The sequence below is a fragment of the Cnephaeus nilssonii genome, assembly GCF_951640355.1.
Source record: "Cnephaeus nilssonii genome assembly, chromosome: 2".
NCBI lineage: Eukaryota > Metazoa > Chordata > Mammalia > Chiroptera > Vespertilionidae > Cnephaeus > Cnephaeus nilssonii.
In genome coordinates this window covers 61,390,391-61,406,178 of record NC_137073.1, presented here as the reverse complement: position 1 = coordinate 61,406,178, position 15,788 = coordinate 61,390,391, and the positions used below count along the sequence as shown (strand labels likewise).

The following is a 15,788-nucleotide window of genomic DNA, read 5'->3' as shown; positions in this document are numbered from 1 at the left end:
GACAAAGCAGTCAGCACAGTTACCTCAATGTTTTCATTTGCAAGGTATAACACTCCCAAGTTGGTCCATGCAACAGGATTCTAAAATATATATATATGTATAAAAATTAGGTCTCTTGTCTCTATGCAAGTCTCAGAAAATTATTCACACTGAATTTCAAAGTCCTTTTTCATTGATAGACACATAGAACACTCACAATTTGCTCTGACTGGATTGATTTGATGAAACAATGCTGAGCAAGGGCATAATTTTTAATACCTAAAAAATACAGAATTTAATGAAACTGAACTTTATTACCTGAAATGAGCAATCTTCTAAAATTATTGAAGTGTTATTCAATTCTTACCACTATAACATGAAACCACACCGAGAGCATTCCAGTATAAGTGACTTTTACTGTTGAGTCTCACTGCCTTTTTCAGACACTGAAAAATAAAGTTAGATTATTTTTTTAACTCTTTGAATGTCAGCACATATATCAAGATAAATGTGGTTAATGTAAAAACACTAAAGTTATTTTATTTATCAATAAAATTTGTCAGAAGAGCACTTCATTTTTTTAAGTTTATGAAAAATTTCTCAAAACCATACATGTAATGATTTCTCCAACAAGTCTTTAAGATCATTCATGTTGCTGCCAGTTTCTGCTAGATGTTGTGCTTGACGATAATAATTAATTCCAAGATCACACCATGTATTAGATGTAGACATCAGTTTTAATGCACGCCCGTAACACCTATGGAAATATAAAAGTGGATGTTATGTTTTGTTATCAGGTCCTTATTCAATTTGAATGTCATTATCTGCCAATCTTTGTAAATTACCTTCCTCCAAGATGGAGGAGCTCATTTTTCTTTAATACTTGTTTTCCTTCTTTCTGGCCTAGAAGGACTCCTAAAACATTAACATTCACTTTAGATGGTGAGACAGCATGCAGACTGGTACAAGCATCCCCAACTAGCTTCCAAAGGCAAGACACATCAGCTCGATGCTGCAGAGCCCTGGAAAAAAAAAAAAAAAGCGTAATTCTTTCAAATTATTTCCAAAAGTATAGACTATCTCCCTCATTATTATTTACAATTAAAACAGAAAAATTATACATACAATCCTGATTAAAATCTACTTCCTTAATTAAGTGTAGTGAATGATTTACTAAATTCCTTCTAACTGAATTACACCTTATCACCTCCCTAATAGGAAGAAGAAGGGGAAAGAGAAGGAACTGATTGTTTAGTGTATTTTTTAAAATGTTTTTATTGATTTTTTATTTTTTTTTGAGAGAGAGAGAGGAAGGAAAAGAGAGATAGAAACATGGATGAGAGAGAAACATTGATCGGCTCCCCCAGTGGGGATCAAGCCCACAACCAGGGCATATGCCCTGACCAGAATCTAACCTGTGACCGTGTATGACACTCAATCAGCTGAGCCACATCGGCCAGGCAAAGAATTGTTTTAAGTTAAGAACCAGAAACTTTACAAATTTTTTTTTTTTGGTACTCTTCATTATTTTTGTTAGAAGTAGCAGAAATCACATTAATAAATCAATAAGTCTTTCAGAACCAATTTATTTTTAATATTGACTTTTTAAAAACTATGCTCTTTGTGTTTGTTTGTTTGCTTAATAACCAAGCAGTAAAGCTGTTAACTCTCGTTTCACAGTGAATTACTGTAAACTCAAGTTTTTGCTTTCAGATCTTCAAAAAAAAAAAAAAAGACTAGAAAATGTATAACATACTAAATATATTTGGTAGTCCAAAGGACTTTTACTCTCTGAGACCAATTCCAAAAATCAAAACATAAAAATGTGAAAACTCATATTTATTGACGCAAGTAAGACTGAATGGACAAGCTCAAAAAGTAAACAGCAATATTAATTATGATGATAAAGGGAAGTTCTTTTTAGAAAGAGAAAAATCTCAGCTATACATTTCTCTTCATTTTTCTCTTCTTGAGATCTTATAAATAAAACAGCAATTTCATTTAAGCCAAATTTTGATAATAAGCTATCACAAACAGCTATATTACTACTGGCAGATGGACAAGCAGATGGAACATTTTTCATAGCCTTTCCTATTCATGGAGTCCAGCCAAAAATCATTTTCAAGTATCTTCCAGGGAAGTTGGAATAATTATTGCAGTTATCACTGAAAACCCCTGCGATGACCAGGAAGAAGGACAACACTATTTCTAGTTCCTTTGCTTAAATATCTTAGCATAATTTCTAAAATTGACAGTATGAAAAAAGAAAATAGATACAAACGAAGAGAAACAATTTTGACAGTCACTTATCTCCTTTTAAGTTCAATAAAAAATATCTGTGAAGTGAAATAACTTCTATCACGCTTACATAAGAATTGTGGTAGTGTGAATTTTTAAATACAGAAGTAAATATAAATTTCAGGATTATCATTTATTTTTATTAATCCTCATTGGAGGATGTTTTTTCCATTGATTTTAGAATGGAAGGGAGGGAAGAGAGGAGAAACACTGATGTGAGAAAGCAACATCAACTGGTTGCCTCCTGCAACCACCCCAACCAGGGTGAGGAACCTGCAACCCAGGTAGGTATGTGCTCTTGACCGGAATTGAACCCAGGACCCAAAGGGACACTCTAATCACTGAGCATGCCAGCCAGGGTGGGGTTATCACTTTAAAAGTTTTATATACCACCTTATAATTGGTTGTGAGTGCTACATGCTTCCCAGAACAAAATTTCCCAAGCTAAGAAAGGCAGTATTTTTAGCTCAAGTATCATCATTCAAATGTTCACCATGTACTCTTAAATATAGTTCCAACAAAGTATGCCTTCTTCACAATACCTCCCTCTTTGGAAAGAGCTATATCATGTGAGACTTCAAAGGTAGCAATAAAAATCAGTGGGAGAAAAAAGGCTAAGGTCTTCATTTCATATTTGGTTCATATTCAAAGCAAAGCAACCCTGGAGCAACCAAATCAAGAGGGTACAGAGAAGGCAAGTAGGAAATGAAAGGAAGGGACACACAGAAAGACTTTAAGAGCAAAAGACTACAAATGTTTGTCTAACTTGTAGACCTTTTAAAGCCATTTGCCACAAATAACGCTTCTACCCAGCTCAGTTCAATAAAACATCAGATTTACTCAAATTTCTCTGATTCCTTTCTTGTTATTAGGCGTCACATTTTTTCCTACACAGATTCTCTCCAGGAGCAATTAGATTATTCATTCCCCTTTACCTCTGGCCCAATCAGTAGGCCTAAAATAAGCCCTTACCACTGAAAGAAAGCACAGGGTGCACCTTAAGCCCCATTTCCTGCTCATTCCAATTTTAGATACATTTCCAGGCCTCCTGAAAGAACACTAACCCAGGGTTATCAGAGCTGCTGCTCCACTAGCAGATGGCTTCTTCCTTCCCACCTTTCCCTGTGTGTCCAGCATGTCACCTACTTGAGAGCAAGAAATTATACCTGTTCCCCAGTGCTAAATTAATACAATATATATTAGAATATATATTGTAGAATTAATTGGTTTGTCTGTTACTCTTTATGCTTGATATTCTGAATAATGGACACTATAACAAAATAAACATCGAATGTTTATTCTAAATAGAATTTATTCTAAATTTGGCTTTATTATAATATTAAGAAAATAAACACAATGAATAATAATACTAACCAAGTAAAATATTCCAGTGCTTTTTCTATGTAGTCGACAGCTTTCCCATCAAGATAATCGACTAGAGCTGCTTTTGCCATCATGAGATGGCATTCACCCAAACCTAAAAACAGGTAAGTTTGTAGTTGTTAAAACATGTAAAAAATACACTTAGCATATTAAAGACACTTTCCAGAAAAGAAAACTGAATAGTATTTTATAAAAATTATTTTAAAGCATGGTCTTGCATATATTTACTAAGGAATTCAAATGGCAGGGCTCTACTGGAGTAAACAGGTACTAAAAAAATAAAAACTACATATGGAACCCAAGAATTTCCTTGACTTTGGGCAGGTTACCTCTTAAAACTCAGTTTTGAAAATGGGGATATTACCTAAATGCCACACTCTATCATTTTATTACTTATTAACATTGTAAAACAAAATCTTATTTTTTTAAATGTTCAAAACTATATAACTATACCATAAAGATTAAATGAAATAGCAATTTCCTTAAGTACTTAGTAAACATTTAATTAATGTCAGTTCTCCTTGAGTTTTAAAAAATTAGGAAAAAGGTTTTCAAGGCTTAAATTTCATGTCACTTAAAACATTTTCAAGGCTGGTATATAGCTACCTCAGCTTAAGTATGCCTCTCCTAATGATTCCCAACACTATTTCTGATTTAAACCTCAACTGTTTCTTTAAAAAGGAAAAGGAAGTAGAGAAAAGCATATATAATGATTTTGGTTAGTTATAATAATAAAAACTTGTTAGATATGAATGATGATCTTTTACTTTATATTACTAAAATAATCTATGGAGAAATTGATTTAGATACTTACAAAAATAATGCAAATTGCCTCTAAAATTTTTTAAAAATTCATAAAATGAGCTTCTATAATTTACAAAGTAACTAAAATCTATTAACCTACTGAGGATACAGTGAATTACTGTATAATAGAAAACTCTAGTTTTAGAAATCCATTTTAGATTCAATATCTATCATATTTGTCTAAACGTTAAATCTCTATCATATTACTATTTACTGACTGTTATAAAACAAGTCAAATCTATATAACAAGCAATACTATAAGAGGTTCATATTGAATGCTTACTGTTGACTAAAGAAGTCCTTTTTTCTTTCTTTTTTTTAATATATATTTTGTTGATTTCAGAGAGGAAGGTAAGAGAGAGAGATAGAAACATCAATGATGAGAGAGAATCATTGACCGGCTGCCTCCTGCACGCCGCATACTGGGGATCAAGCCCACAACCCGGGCATGTGCCCACCCTTGCCCGGGAATCAAACCATGACCTCCTGGTTCATAGGTCGATGCTCAATCACTGAGCCATGCAGGCCGGGCTCTTTTTTTTTTCCCTTTAAATATATTTTTATTGATTTCAGAGAGGAAGGGAGTAGAGAGATGGAAACATCAATGATGAGAGAGAATCACTGATCGGCTGCCTCCTGCATGCCCCCTACTGGAGATCAAGCCCATAACCCAGGTCTGTGCCCTGACCAGAAATCAAAAAGTGACCTCCTGGTTCATGGGTCAAAGCTCAACCACTGAGTCACACCGGCCGGGCAAGAAGTCCTTTTTACAAGTTACTAAATACATTTAGGAAATTCACTCAAGGATTTTGTACTTTAGTATCACAAAAGTCAAAGGAGCTATTAAAAAAATTACCTTTCAAAGCAGGTACATAATCTTCTTTCGTTTTAATGATCAGCTGGTATTGAGCTACAGCCTCCTTATATTTGCCTAGGATTTGCTGTATTGCTGCCACCTTAAACACACTGTATGTGGATTCTGGGTTCAGCTCACTGGCTTTTGTGAAGGATTTCAAGGCTGTTGTATAGCCACCTCTGCTTAAGTATGCCTCTCCTAATGATTCCCAACAATTGAAGTCCTTTGGGTCTGCCCTTAATGCTGCCTGTAAACTAAAATTTCAAGAAACAATAAGAGAACTAAAAGTAATAGAACTACTTCCACATCTAAAAGGAAAACATAAAATAAATAATTCAACTGAATCACACATATCCATGCTTCCTTCTATTTGTAAAAGTGCTATTTAAAGCAGGTATATCTGTTCCTTTATAGCTCTGAATATTTCTTAATACTAAGAAATTTTATTACAAATTCAAAATAAGTAAGAACAAACTAACTTTTTTAAGAAGTGCTAATCAGAATTTCTTTTTTTGACTACCTGGAAAAATTTCATCCTATCCTACCAGAATAGCTATATATCTCAGTATGCCTCATCTCCAAACCACACCAATCCTACCAAAACAGAAATAATCACAGTTAGAAAGCAGGAATAATGCTTTAAATTTCTGATTAAATTCCATTTCCAGAAAAAATTTTTAAATGTCTGTATTATAGATATTACATAAGTCAGAAGCAACTTTATCTTTATTCAAATATACATACTTTATTTACCCTTAAGTGTACTTCAAACCAAATGACTAAAACTGAGCTGCTCCAAATGCCCTTCAAGCTGCTAATGTCTCCACTGCCCCAAAACAATGTATGTCATTGGGAGAACAAAGGTAATAACCTCAGCTTTTATCATTCCTTGAATTTCTGTGGAGAACCTACTACATGTATGATACTAGACTTCACTAGATTGGCTATCTCCTTAGCAACAGGACATCATTTAATCCATTTTTGCAACTCCAGTGCCTTGAAGATAATAAGAATCGATCAACCTTAAATAAATTTTATTATTTCTTCCCTCAAAACACAACCTGGCATGAGGCAACCTGTAAAGTTCATTTGGGGTACAAATGGAGTTTAAGAAACCATTAGGCTGTTTAACAGAGTTTAAATACAGTAAGGTGCCTTACTCAGCCACTGCTTGAGAATGTTGACCAGCTTTCAAATAGTACAGTCCTCGCCTAAGCCAGGCCCATTTGGCAGTTCCAGCACTTGCCTTCTGAGTTACTGTTGTGAGGATAGCTAAGGCAGTTTCCTAATAAGAAGAAAGGACTAATATTAGAGATATCAAATATCATAAAAATACAGAACACTTATGTAAAGTACTCAAATATATTTTCATTTACCACTTCTGGTTTTTTAAACTTACACTGGTATACACTGAACTACAGTTTCAACAATAAATGATGAGGATTTTAACGTCTGCCAAAGGAAAAAAATTTACTCTACAGTGACAAAACAATTTCTATTGCATCTACAAAATATAATAAAAATAATGTGTAAGTATACATATGTAAAAATGTTTCTATTTCTACACTTCACATAAAAACAAAAGACAAAAGTGTTTATGTTATTAGACATACCATCTCTTCAAGCTCCACGCTTAAATCGACAGCTGCAGCTCCAGATTCAGCATCAGTGTCATCCAATTCGAAAGCTTTCCTATAACATCCACGAGCTCTGTTTTTATCTCCTGCTACATCTCTGTAATAATGACCTAAATAGCAGAAAGCTTTGCCCATATATGTATCCAGTCTGGCAGCCTTCCAATTAAAAATTGATAATAACAGAATATTAAAATTTGTTTGGAAGGGTCCCTTTAAAAGCACAAAATATAAATACACAGATTAAAGGGAAAAAAAGGAACAGGTTTATTAAATATATATAAAAATATGCCAAAACACCCTCTAATGTAAGATTTAAAACAGACATGAAAACTAGCTGTCACTGCTTAGTATAAGTGTAAAAATGTTATCTGTTTAAAGAAATGTGAAATTTGAATTATCTGCTTTTATTAGTCAAAATAAGAAAGACTTTAACATCTAGAGTTACATAAGGCTCATATGCCCATAAAACTACAGTGAAAATTACCTAAAAACTATGTTTTTCAGAGATAATTGTGTCTTATTTCCATAACACATGATTCTTAAATAAGTAACTATTATGGTTCAATTTTCTCCTTGAAAATCCATATAACATTCTCACAAAACCTTATGTGTGAAAGATGAAACACGAAAAACAGTTCAGTAGTAATTTTAAGTACCTAACTTATATAATTATTATTTATGAATTTATAATGAATTCATTTCAATTAAGAATTGAAAGTAGCACTTATTTTACCTTTAAAAAGTGGGTAAGAGCCTTTGTTTTATCTTTTCTTGTTTCTTCACCCATGAACCAATATGTTAACCCAAGTTGGTAATGATATTCAGCAACTTCAGCATCTTTCTCAAGAGCTCTCTGAAAACTAAATCACCAAGGGGAAGTAAAAAAATTAAAATATATATGACATAGCAGACTCCTAGTTGAAGCAATCAAAGTTTGAATGATTCAAGGATGCTGATTTTGAAATAAGTCACTACTTCAGGATTCAGATTATAATGAAAAAAAAAGCAACATGATTTGTTTTTAATAACAGGAACTTTAAAAAGCACAATGGCCTTTAGCACTACCAATGTGCTAAGTGTTCACATCAAACATTATGTTTTCTTACTGAATATGATAATCAGCTGATCACATTTCAAACTCATCATGGAAATGTTTATAGTTACTGTGTTATATGCTAAATACATTTCTTAAAAATACTAATAAAGCTTACAAAGATCAAATTTATACAAAACTAGATCTTTATCAAACCCATTTATTTTGAAGTTTTGAAAAATGTAAAAAACTAAGATATGACTTGATCTACGAGCAGTCTATATATATCCTTACCATTTTTCTGCTTGTAGATAGTCCTTTTTGGTAAAATGAATAAAGGCCTCCAGGGCATGAGCTTCAGCTAGGTCAGGGTAAGAAGAGAGAACGTCTTCCATAATCTATGAAGTAGATATCTGTCAATTCCATATCCAAATAAAAATAACAACTTTTTAAAAGAATCTCACCTTGAATGAAAAAAACCAACCTTTGAAGCTTCATTTAATGAGCCTTTGTTCAGATAGGCCAAGCTTTTGAGAACCAAAAGTCCTGGGATATTATTTGCATCAGGAACCTAGAAAGTAATTGCAAAGAATTGCTACAAATCTCCTTCAATAGAATGCAGCAATATTTGCTTTAATTAAAGAATGACCATAGAGGAACACAGAATAAAGACACAGACGTCCGGAATTCTATCACTATTAACATTTCATTCTCTATAAACTTATTAGAGAAAATTTCAAACACATAAAAAATGAGAGAAGAGTATAATAAAACCACATGTACTCATCATCCAACTTCAAAATTATTAACTCAAAGCCAATCTTTTCTTCTCTATACCTCCACTCATTTCACCACACTCTTATTTAGATTGTTTCCACATATTTTAACTTTTTATCTGATATTTCAGCATCTATAACTAAAAATAAAGTTCATTTTAAAATAACATAATCATTCTACTGTTATAAACACTTAAACAAAACCAATACATCATTAACATCAGCAAATAATAAGTATTTAAAGTTCTCAATTGTCCATTTGAGTAATTTATTTATTTTAATCAAAATCTAAACAAGGTACAGATATTTCAAGTAGCTAATAGGTCTCTTAAGTCTCTTTTAATCTCTAGGATTCCCTTCCATCTCTTTTTTCCTCCATTACAATTTAACTGTTGAAAAATATGGGCCATTTGTCAGCTTCTCGTAATCTGTTTTTTTGCAGAAGATATTGTCATGGTATTGACCTGTCCCTTTGTCTCTTGTATCTTCTGTATATTAGGTCTAGAAGCTTGACCTGATTCAGGCTTGATGTTTTGGCAAGAATACCTCACATGGCCTTGCACTTGGATATGTCTACTTGTCTGTCTTTTCGTGATGCTAGTGGCCATCCATACTCGATGCCTAGATCTAGTCATTCATTACAGATTGCAAAAATGATAATTATTTTTCTCATTCTATCATTCCTTTGTGGAATACTTCAACAAAGAGAAATTTTCCCTTCTCTCTTTATCTATTTGATTATTCTTAGGAACAGTTCATATAGGGAAAGCAGGATAACTGCTGTAATTCTTTCTTTTCAATTGGTTCCTTAGCATCCTTCAAGGATGCTTTGATTTTTATTTATTTATTTTTTTGTATCATCATGAACACATGGATTTAAACAGATTATATGTCTTTCAATTCACTGCAGTTACTTGTACTCAAACCATCCACTCTCCAGCCATTGAGAATCCACCATGCTAGTTCCTGAGCCCTTCTGACACAGTGCTGGGATCCTGTTAAGGTTTCCTTGCTTTCTAGCATTCTAAGATGTTCTGGGCTCATCTTGTACTTTCTCTATCTCAGACCTGGACTCTACCAGTTCTCCAAAGAAATTTTTGTTTTCCCTGTAACAAAATAATATTGGAAAGACCTCTACAGAGCATGCACACACACAGTTGGTCAGAAGGCAAGTAGAAAATAAGAAAATAAGATATTAGTTCTTAAAGGATGCTGACGATTGTGCCAATTTTAAAGAAATAATATGAAATGCAAAGCCCTTTAAAATATACAAAAAATGACTTTTTAAAAATCAAAACCTTGCAATACACTGAGTAAAATAATTTTAATTTTAGATTTAAAAATGCTTTTATCTGACAAAAATATTTACCAAATAAAGACACTGTGTTGTTATAATTCATAATTTACTAGTTAGGTTTTTTTGCCAGGGAATTACAAATTGCTTGAACCAAAAACATTAAAAAATCAATTTCATTATTTATTGGTTTTATTGAGTAACATTCTCTACCATGAATCTACTAGTCTCCTTAATTATTGTCAGTAACTGATAAAATATTTTCTGTAAGGAAAAAATTTTAAATCCCAAATTAGTAATAATTAAGTAGTAATCTAACAGGGAAAATAGAGAAGAGAATAATACGAGCAAGAACTAAAGAGAGAAATTGTGTCATATGAAAAGAATTGTAAGTACTTAACCAAGAAGCAAATATGTAACTTGAAGAGTTTCCAATTGTGTGAATGATTTACAAAAGTGAATTCATACCTCTAACACAAAATTCATGTAAGTAAATACTTGTAGTAAGGAAAAAGTGATTGATTCCTCATTGATTGGAAACTAAGTAAGTTGAAGGGGAAAATTCTATGATAAATCTACCTGGTCAAGAGTATAAATTGCTTCCTCTGCAGATTCATTATCTGGGAGTTTAATCAAAGCCTCTGCTTTCAAACGAAGACAAAGATTCTTCTGATGAAGACTGCCATCAGACACACCAACATTATCTATGTTCTTCAGAGCTGACAAAATTAAGGACATCTGAATGAAGACAACCATATCACTTCATATTTTTTTCTTTTTAAGAGACATATAATAAATTATCATTACAATAAGAATAAATTGCCAAAGTAATATACATGAAGAATAATTTAAAGCTAAGTATAAATTCTTCCCTGATCTCCATATGGAAATATCTGAATTTAAAACAGAACAGATCTAAATTTAAAACCTTTATCCTATCTAATAAAAGAGTAATATGCAAATTGACAATCACTCCAACACACAAGATGGCTGCCCCCATGTGATCAAAGATGACTGCCCCCATGTGGACACAAGATGGCCGCCACAAGATGGCCAGCAAGGGAGGGCTGTTGGGAGGGACCAGGCCTGCAAGGGAGGGCAGTTGTGGGCGATCAGGCCAGCAGGGGAGGGCAGTTACAGGCAAACAGGCTGGCAGGGGAGCAGTTGGGCATCAATCAGGCTGGCAGGGGAGTGGTTAGGAGGTGATCAGGCTGGCAGGCAGAAGCGGTTAGGGGCAATCAGGAAGGCAGGCAGGCGAGCTGTTGGGAGCCAGCAGTCCTGGATTGTGAGAGGGATGTCCGACTGCCCTCGAGGGGTCCCAGATTGGAGAGGGTGCAGGCTGGGCTGAGGGACACCCCCCACCCCCGCCGTGCACGAATTTCATGCACTGGGCCTCTAGTATTCACATAACATGATAAAACTGAACATCCTGAAACACAACAATGGCTACCCCTATCTGCTTATACCAAAGGTTAGCCCTTAGCCAATACATCTATAAGAAGCAAATTAAGGATACTGGAAGGAAAAGAAGCTGAATTAGAATGGACCAGGGTGAACTGTTTCTCAACTACAGAGGCTGGGCCTCCAGCTGCATCACAGCAGTGAAATCACTTTTTGTGATTTTCTATCCCATGCCATTCAAATAGGCTCCAAGATGCCTTTCCTTATCTACATCAGAGGAATCAAGAACTAGTGAAAGCCCTAGGACACACCAGGCTATACCGGTTTTTTTAAAAGCACTAAATTTCTCCTTGAAGATGAGAAGAAACAGGGTTGGCCACACTTAAACATGTCAAGAATACCTTGATTGCATGAAAGAACAGCTTCCATAGGTCTATGCATTTTGACTTGGGCTTCTGCCAGATGATACCATCCAGTTGTGCAGAGAGGGCTTTCTTTTAACCCTAAAAGAATAAAAACAAGCACAAAATCTAGTTTCCATAACTACTGAGATGAATGGCACCACCATCCACTCACCAAATCAGACTCCTCCCACCCTGACTGATGTTTCCCAATGGTTAAAGCATTGGCCCACGCACCAAAGAGTCTTGGGTTCGATCCCCAGTCAAGGGCACATACCTGGGTGGCAGTTTCCATCCCTTGTTCCGGTCTGGGACTGTGCAAGAGGCAACAAATCGATGTGTCCTCACACAATGTTTATCTATCTATCTATCTATCTATCTATCTATCTATCTATCTATCTCCCCCACTCCCTCCCTCTCTCTAAAAATCAATGGAAAAATATTCAGGAGTGAGAATTAACAATAAATAATAAAAGAAAACAAAACAAAAAACAAATCAGACTTGCCCCCCTCTCCCTTATCTCTCACATCTAATCAGTCACAAAGCCACACAGTTTCTAGGCACCTATCCATTTCTCTACCACCAGACTAATCACACCTCCATCATCTTTATCCCAGATCACTGCATCCTCTACACTGTGGTGAGAATATTTCTAAAAATACAAATGTCATTATGAAATTCCTCTGCTTAAAACCTTCCAATGGTTCTCTACTGCCCTTAAAGAGCTTAACAAGGTTTGTAAGCCCCTCTTTAGCCTCAATTCTTGCCCCTTCCTGCTCCCATACTTCATTCTAAAATCTGGCCAAACGACAAGCAGTTTCCTGACGCCCAGCTTTCCTCTACCCTCTGGCTATTTCATTTCTTGACCTGAAATGCTCCTTCCAATGCCAGGCTTGTATTTGTCATTCAGATCTCAATTTGAATGTAAGGCTGGAGATATTATTATCCCTATTTTATAAATGAAGACACTGAGACACAGAGTTTAAGTTCTTCAAGGTCTTGAAATTAATAAGTGGCAGAATTGGAATTCAAACTTAAGCATACTCCCCAGTATGTAAGTTTATTGTTTTTCATTCCTATCTTAAATATACATTCCTTAAAGAAAGGGCCAAAAATAAATACCTACTGACTAAGTATCTCATGTTACAAGCTATCCACAGTATACTTACCTTCTCTTAAGTTCCTATCAGCATCTTCATACTTTTTGTCTTGTAATGCTTTAATGCCTAAACCAATGAGGCCTGGACCACTTTTTGAATCCATTTCCACTAGTCTACAACAATACTGTTGTCCCTCATCAGTAAGAATTCCTGGTATTAAAAGAAAAAGTTATTAGCATACATATACCAAATTTCTAAGAACCAAAACCTACATAACTTAAATTTCAAAGGCTGTCTTAATAAAGAAAACGAAATGGCTATTAAAATTTCACCTTAAATTTCTACCCATCTGAGTCAAAACTCTCTTACTCCACAAAAACATAATTCATGACAAACTATCTTGGCTAAACTAACTGTTCTTATTAGAGAAAATCCTAGGATAAAAAGTGCATCTTTCCATGTTCATCCATATTTAGGGTACCAAAAATGCACGCGCGCATGCACACACACACACAATGCACAACAGGTAAGCAAAGTGTGGATAGGTACTTGAAAATAGTTTCCAATAGCCTAGGATGAACCAAAAAAAACTTTTAAAACAAGGCGAACTTTCCTAACATGTCCCCCTTTGTTAATATCTGGCAGCACAATTATAGAAACAAAAAGAGATTTGGAAGGATTACATTCATGTTTAGCCCCGTGTAAGATATTCTTTACATATGACCAGATGGCACTTAGAGGAATTCTCTAGAGTATTCCCGAAAACCATCGGCAGCAATAACACAACTGATCTTGTATAGAGAGACAAGGAATCAAACTGTATATTTTAAAAATCCATTTTACTTTCTATAAATTTAAGAAAATGAAATAAAATTGAATTTAAAAAGAGACAAGGAATATTCCAGCTTATACCCTCAATCCTCCTCTCCTCCATACTAATTCCTGTTGAAAATACTAGTTAAATAAATGTAGAGGATGACAATTGATAGGACATCATTTATTTAACTTATCTGCTCTTTTTAACATTTAAAAGATTCCAAGATTCCAGATTTAATGGCTTTAAAACATACTGACAATATTATATTTATTTCTCAATAAGGCAAGCCAGACTTGGGGCTGATGAATACTAAATCTCCAAGGATAAAGATACTCTGAAGAGTTTCAGGGTAGATACTGTAAGTAATACCTATGAAAATTCTGTTCCTAAAGTTTACCACCAAAAAAAAAGTGAGTTTTTTAAAATAACTAATTCATTTCTCACATCCCAAAGAAACTGATCACTACTATAGAATTTTTATTTCAAATAAACCTAATTAGAGGGGGGAAACCAGCATGTATTCATTTCTTTATTTTCACCTGGATTTTCTAATATTTCTAGAACACAAAATATTAAGCTCTTCAGACTAAAGAACCAAGCTTTCTTATCCTCCCCGATTTCAGCAATAAAGCAAAATAAATAAAAAAGGTCATTTAGCATGAAATAACATTCATCAGATGACAACTGTGAAAGCCATTTACTATTTGTTATGTGAATCTTTATTAACTGAGTCAGTTTGAAAATCAATCTTCAAGTTTCCACCTGCAAAGGAGGACAAATAAGAATGAAATATATTTGTCCCCAGAAGAAGAGAAGTCAGTGATTCACTGCTGCTATCAAGTAGCAAATTCCACAGATACTAAAGAACTCTGGAGAAGGATAGAGACCTTGGAGATTTTCAGAAGTTCTTAATACACAGAAAGTTTGGTTTAGAGGAGCAATATAAAGAAAAAAGGAAACATTAAGCAGTTTCCTACTGTCCTGTATTAACTATTTAAACTTCCACTCCAGAATACTGATTACATTCGAATGAACTTAAGCTTAAACTGCTACATTCCACAGATTCTTACAACCAAATATTGAGCAGGAAAAGCACTCTACCTTGGTGTACCATATGTGTAAATATCCACCCAACCACTTCCCCTTTGCCAGGATACAGAACTCTCCTTCAATTCTGAAAAATAACCACCCCAAACCCTCTTTAAGAATTTTTTTCACATAAATCAACACACTCTCTAACCAGTCAGCATAATCCCTTTGCTATCTCTTTATTAGAGAACTTTGTCAAATACTGAATTTAGGTGCAAAAGTCTGCAGGCTATTTGTTGATCTTATTTCTTCTCTATTTTTGTTGGCTTTTGAAATATAAGTGTTTACTTGACAAATCAACATTACAGGCATAAATGTGCTTATTGAGAAAACATTCAATTCTGGCATATGAAGAAAAGGTCAAGAATGAAGAAAAGGTACAAACCACTAATAGCTGAACAGGCATAGAGAGAAAAGAGTGAATATTAGCCATCAGTTTCTCTTTTTTTATTAAATATATTAGGGTCACATTGGTCAACATGACCATATAGGTTTCAGGTGTGGGTTTCTATGTTACAAGATCTGTCTATTGCACCATGTGCCCACCACCCAAATAGCCATTATTTTCTTAACAGCAATTTTTACAGCAGAAAAAGGGGTGGAGGGATGAGTACCAGAGACAACACAATAAAGAAAATCAGTCCACTTATATTGGAAACACCTTGGGACTCCTGTAAAAATTTGAAGAAACAGGGTGATTTTGGAACTAAGCTTCTTATTATCGAAACACTCACAAGCAAACTCTTCGTACTGAAAGTCTCAGCATGCCTCATCCTTCTTGACCTCAGTTCATTGTTCATAATGTTAACTAGCCCTTTCTTATAACCCTCCGGCCAGGTGACACTACTGCATCCTTCTCCTCCCCCTCTCAAAGCTTACTTTCCCTTTACATGCTCCCACTTCCTCCCCTTAAACACAG

General features: G+C 34.5%; 1 protein-coding gene across 4 annotated transcripts in view; it reads right to left on the bottom strand.

Annotated features, from left to right (window-relative positions):
• Positions 1-15,788, bottom strand: part of SKIC3 (SKI3 subunit of superkiller complex) — a 124,239-nt gene that overhangs the window by 37,527 nt on the left and 70,924 nt on the right. For all 4 annotated transcript variants that reach the window (XM_079781138.1, XM_079781137.1, XM_079781140.1 and 1 more), the window contains 15 exons: positions 13,033-13,173; positions 11,863-11,964; positions 10,640-10,779; positions 8,475-8,561; positions 8,285-8,388; positions 7,691-7,817; positions 6,934-7,113; positions 6,481-6,605; positions 5,321-5,574; positions 3,652-3,754; positions 825-1,001; positions 592-736; positions 347-425; positions 197-258; positions 24-80 (listed from right to left, as the gene is read on the bottom strand). In XM_079781138.1, the coding sequence (XP_079637264.1) occupies positions 24-80; positions 197-258; positions 347-425; positions 592-736; positions 825-1,001; positions 3,652-3,754; positions 5,321-5,574; positions 6,481-6,605; positions 6,934-7,113; positions 7,691-7,817; positions 8,285-8,388; positions 8,475-8,561; positions 10,640-10,779; positions 11,863-11,964; positions 13,033-13,173 (1,883 nt within the window). The remainder of the gene's footprint in view (positions 1-23; positions 81-196; positions 259-346; positions 426-591; positions 737-824; positions 1,002-3,651; positions 3,755-5,320; positions 5,575-6,480; positions 6,606-6,933; positions 7,114-7,690; positions 7,818-8,284; positions 8,389-8,474; positions 8,562-10,639; positions 10,780-11,862; positions 11,965-13,032; positions 13,174-15,788) is intronic.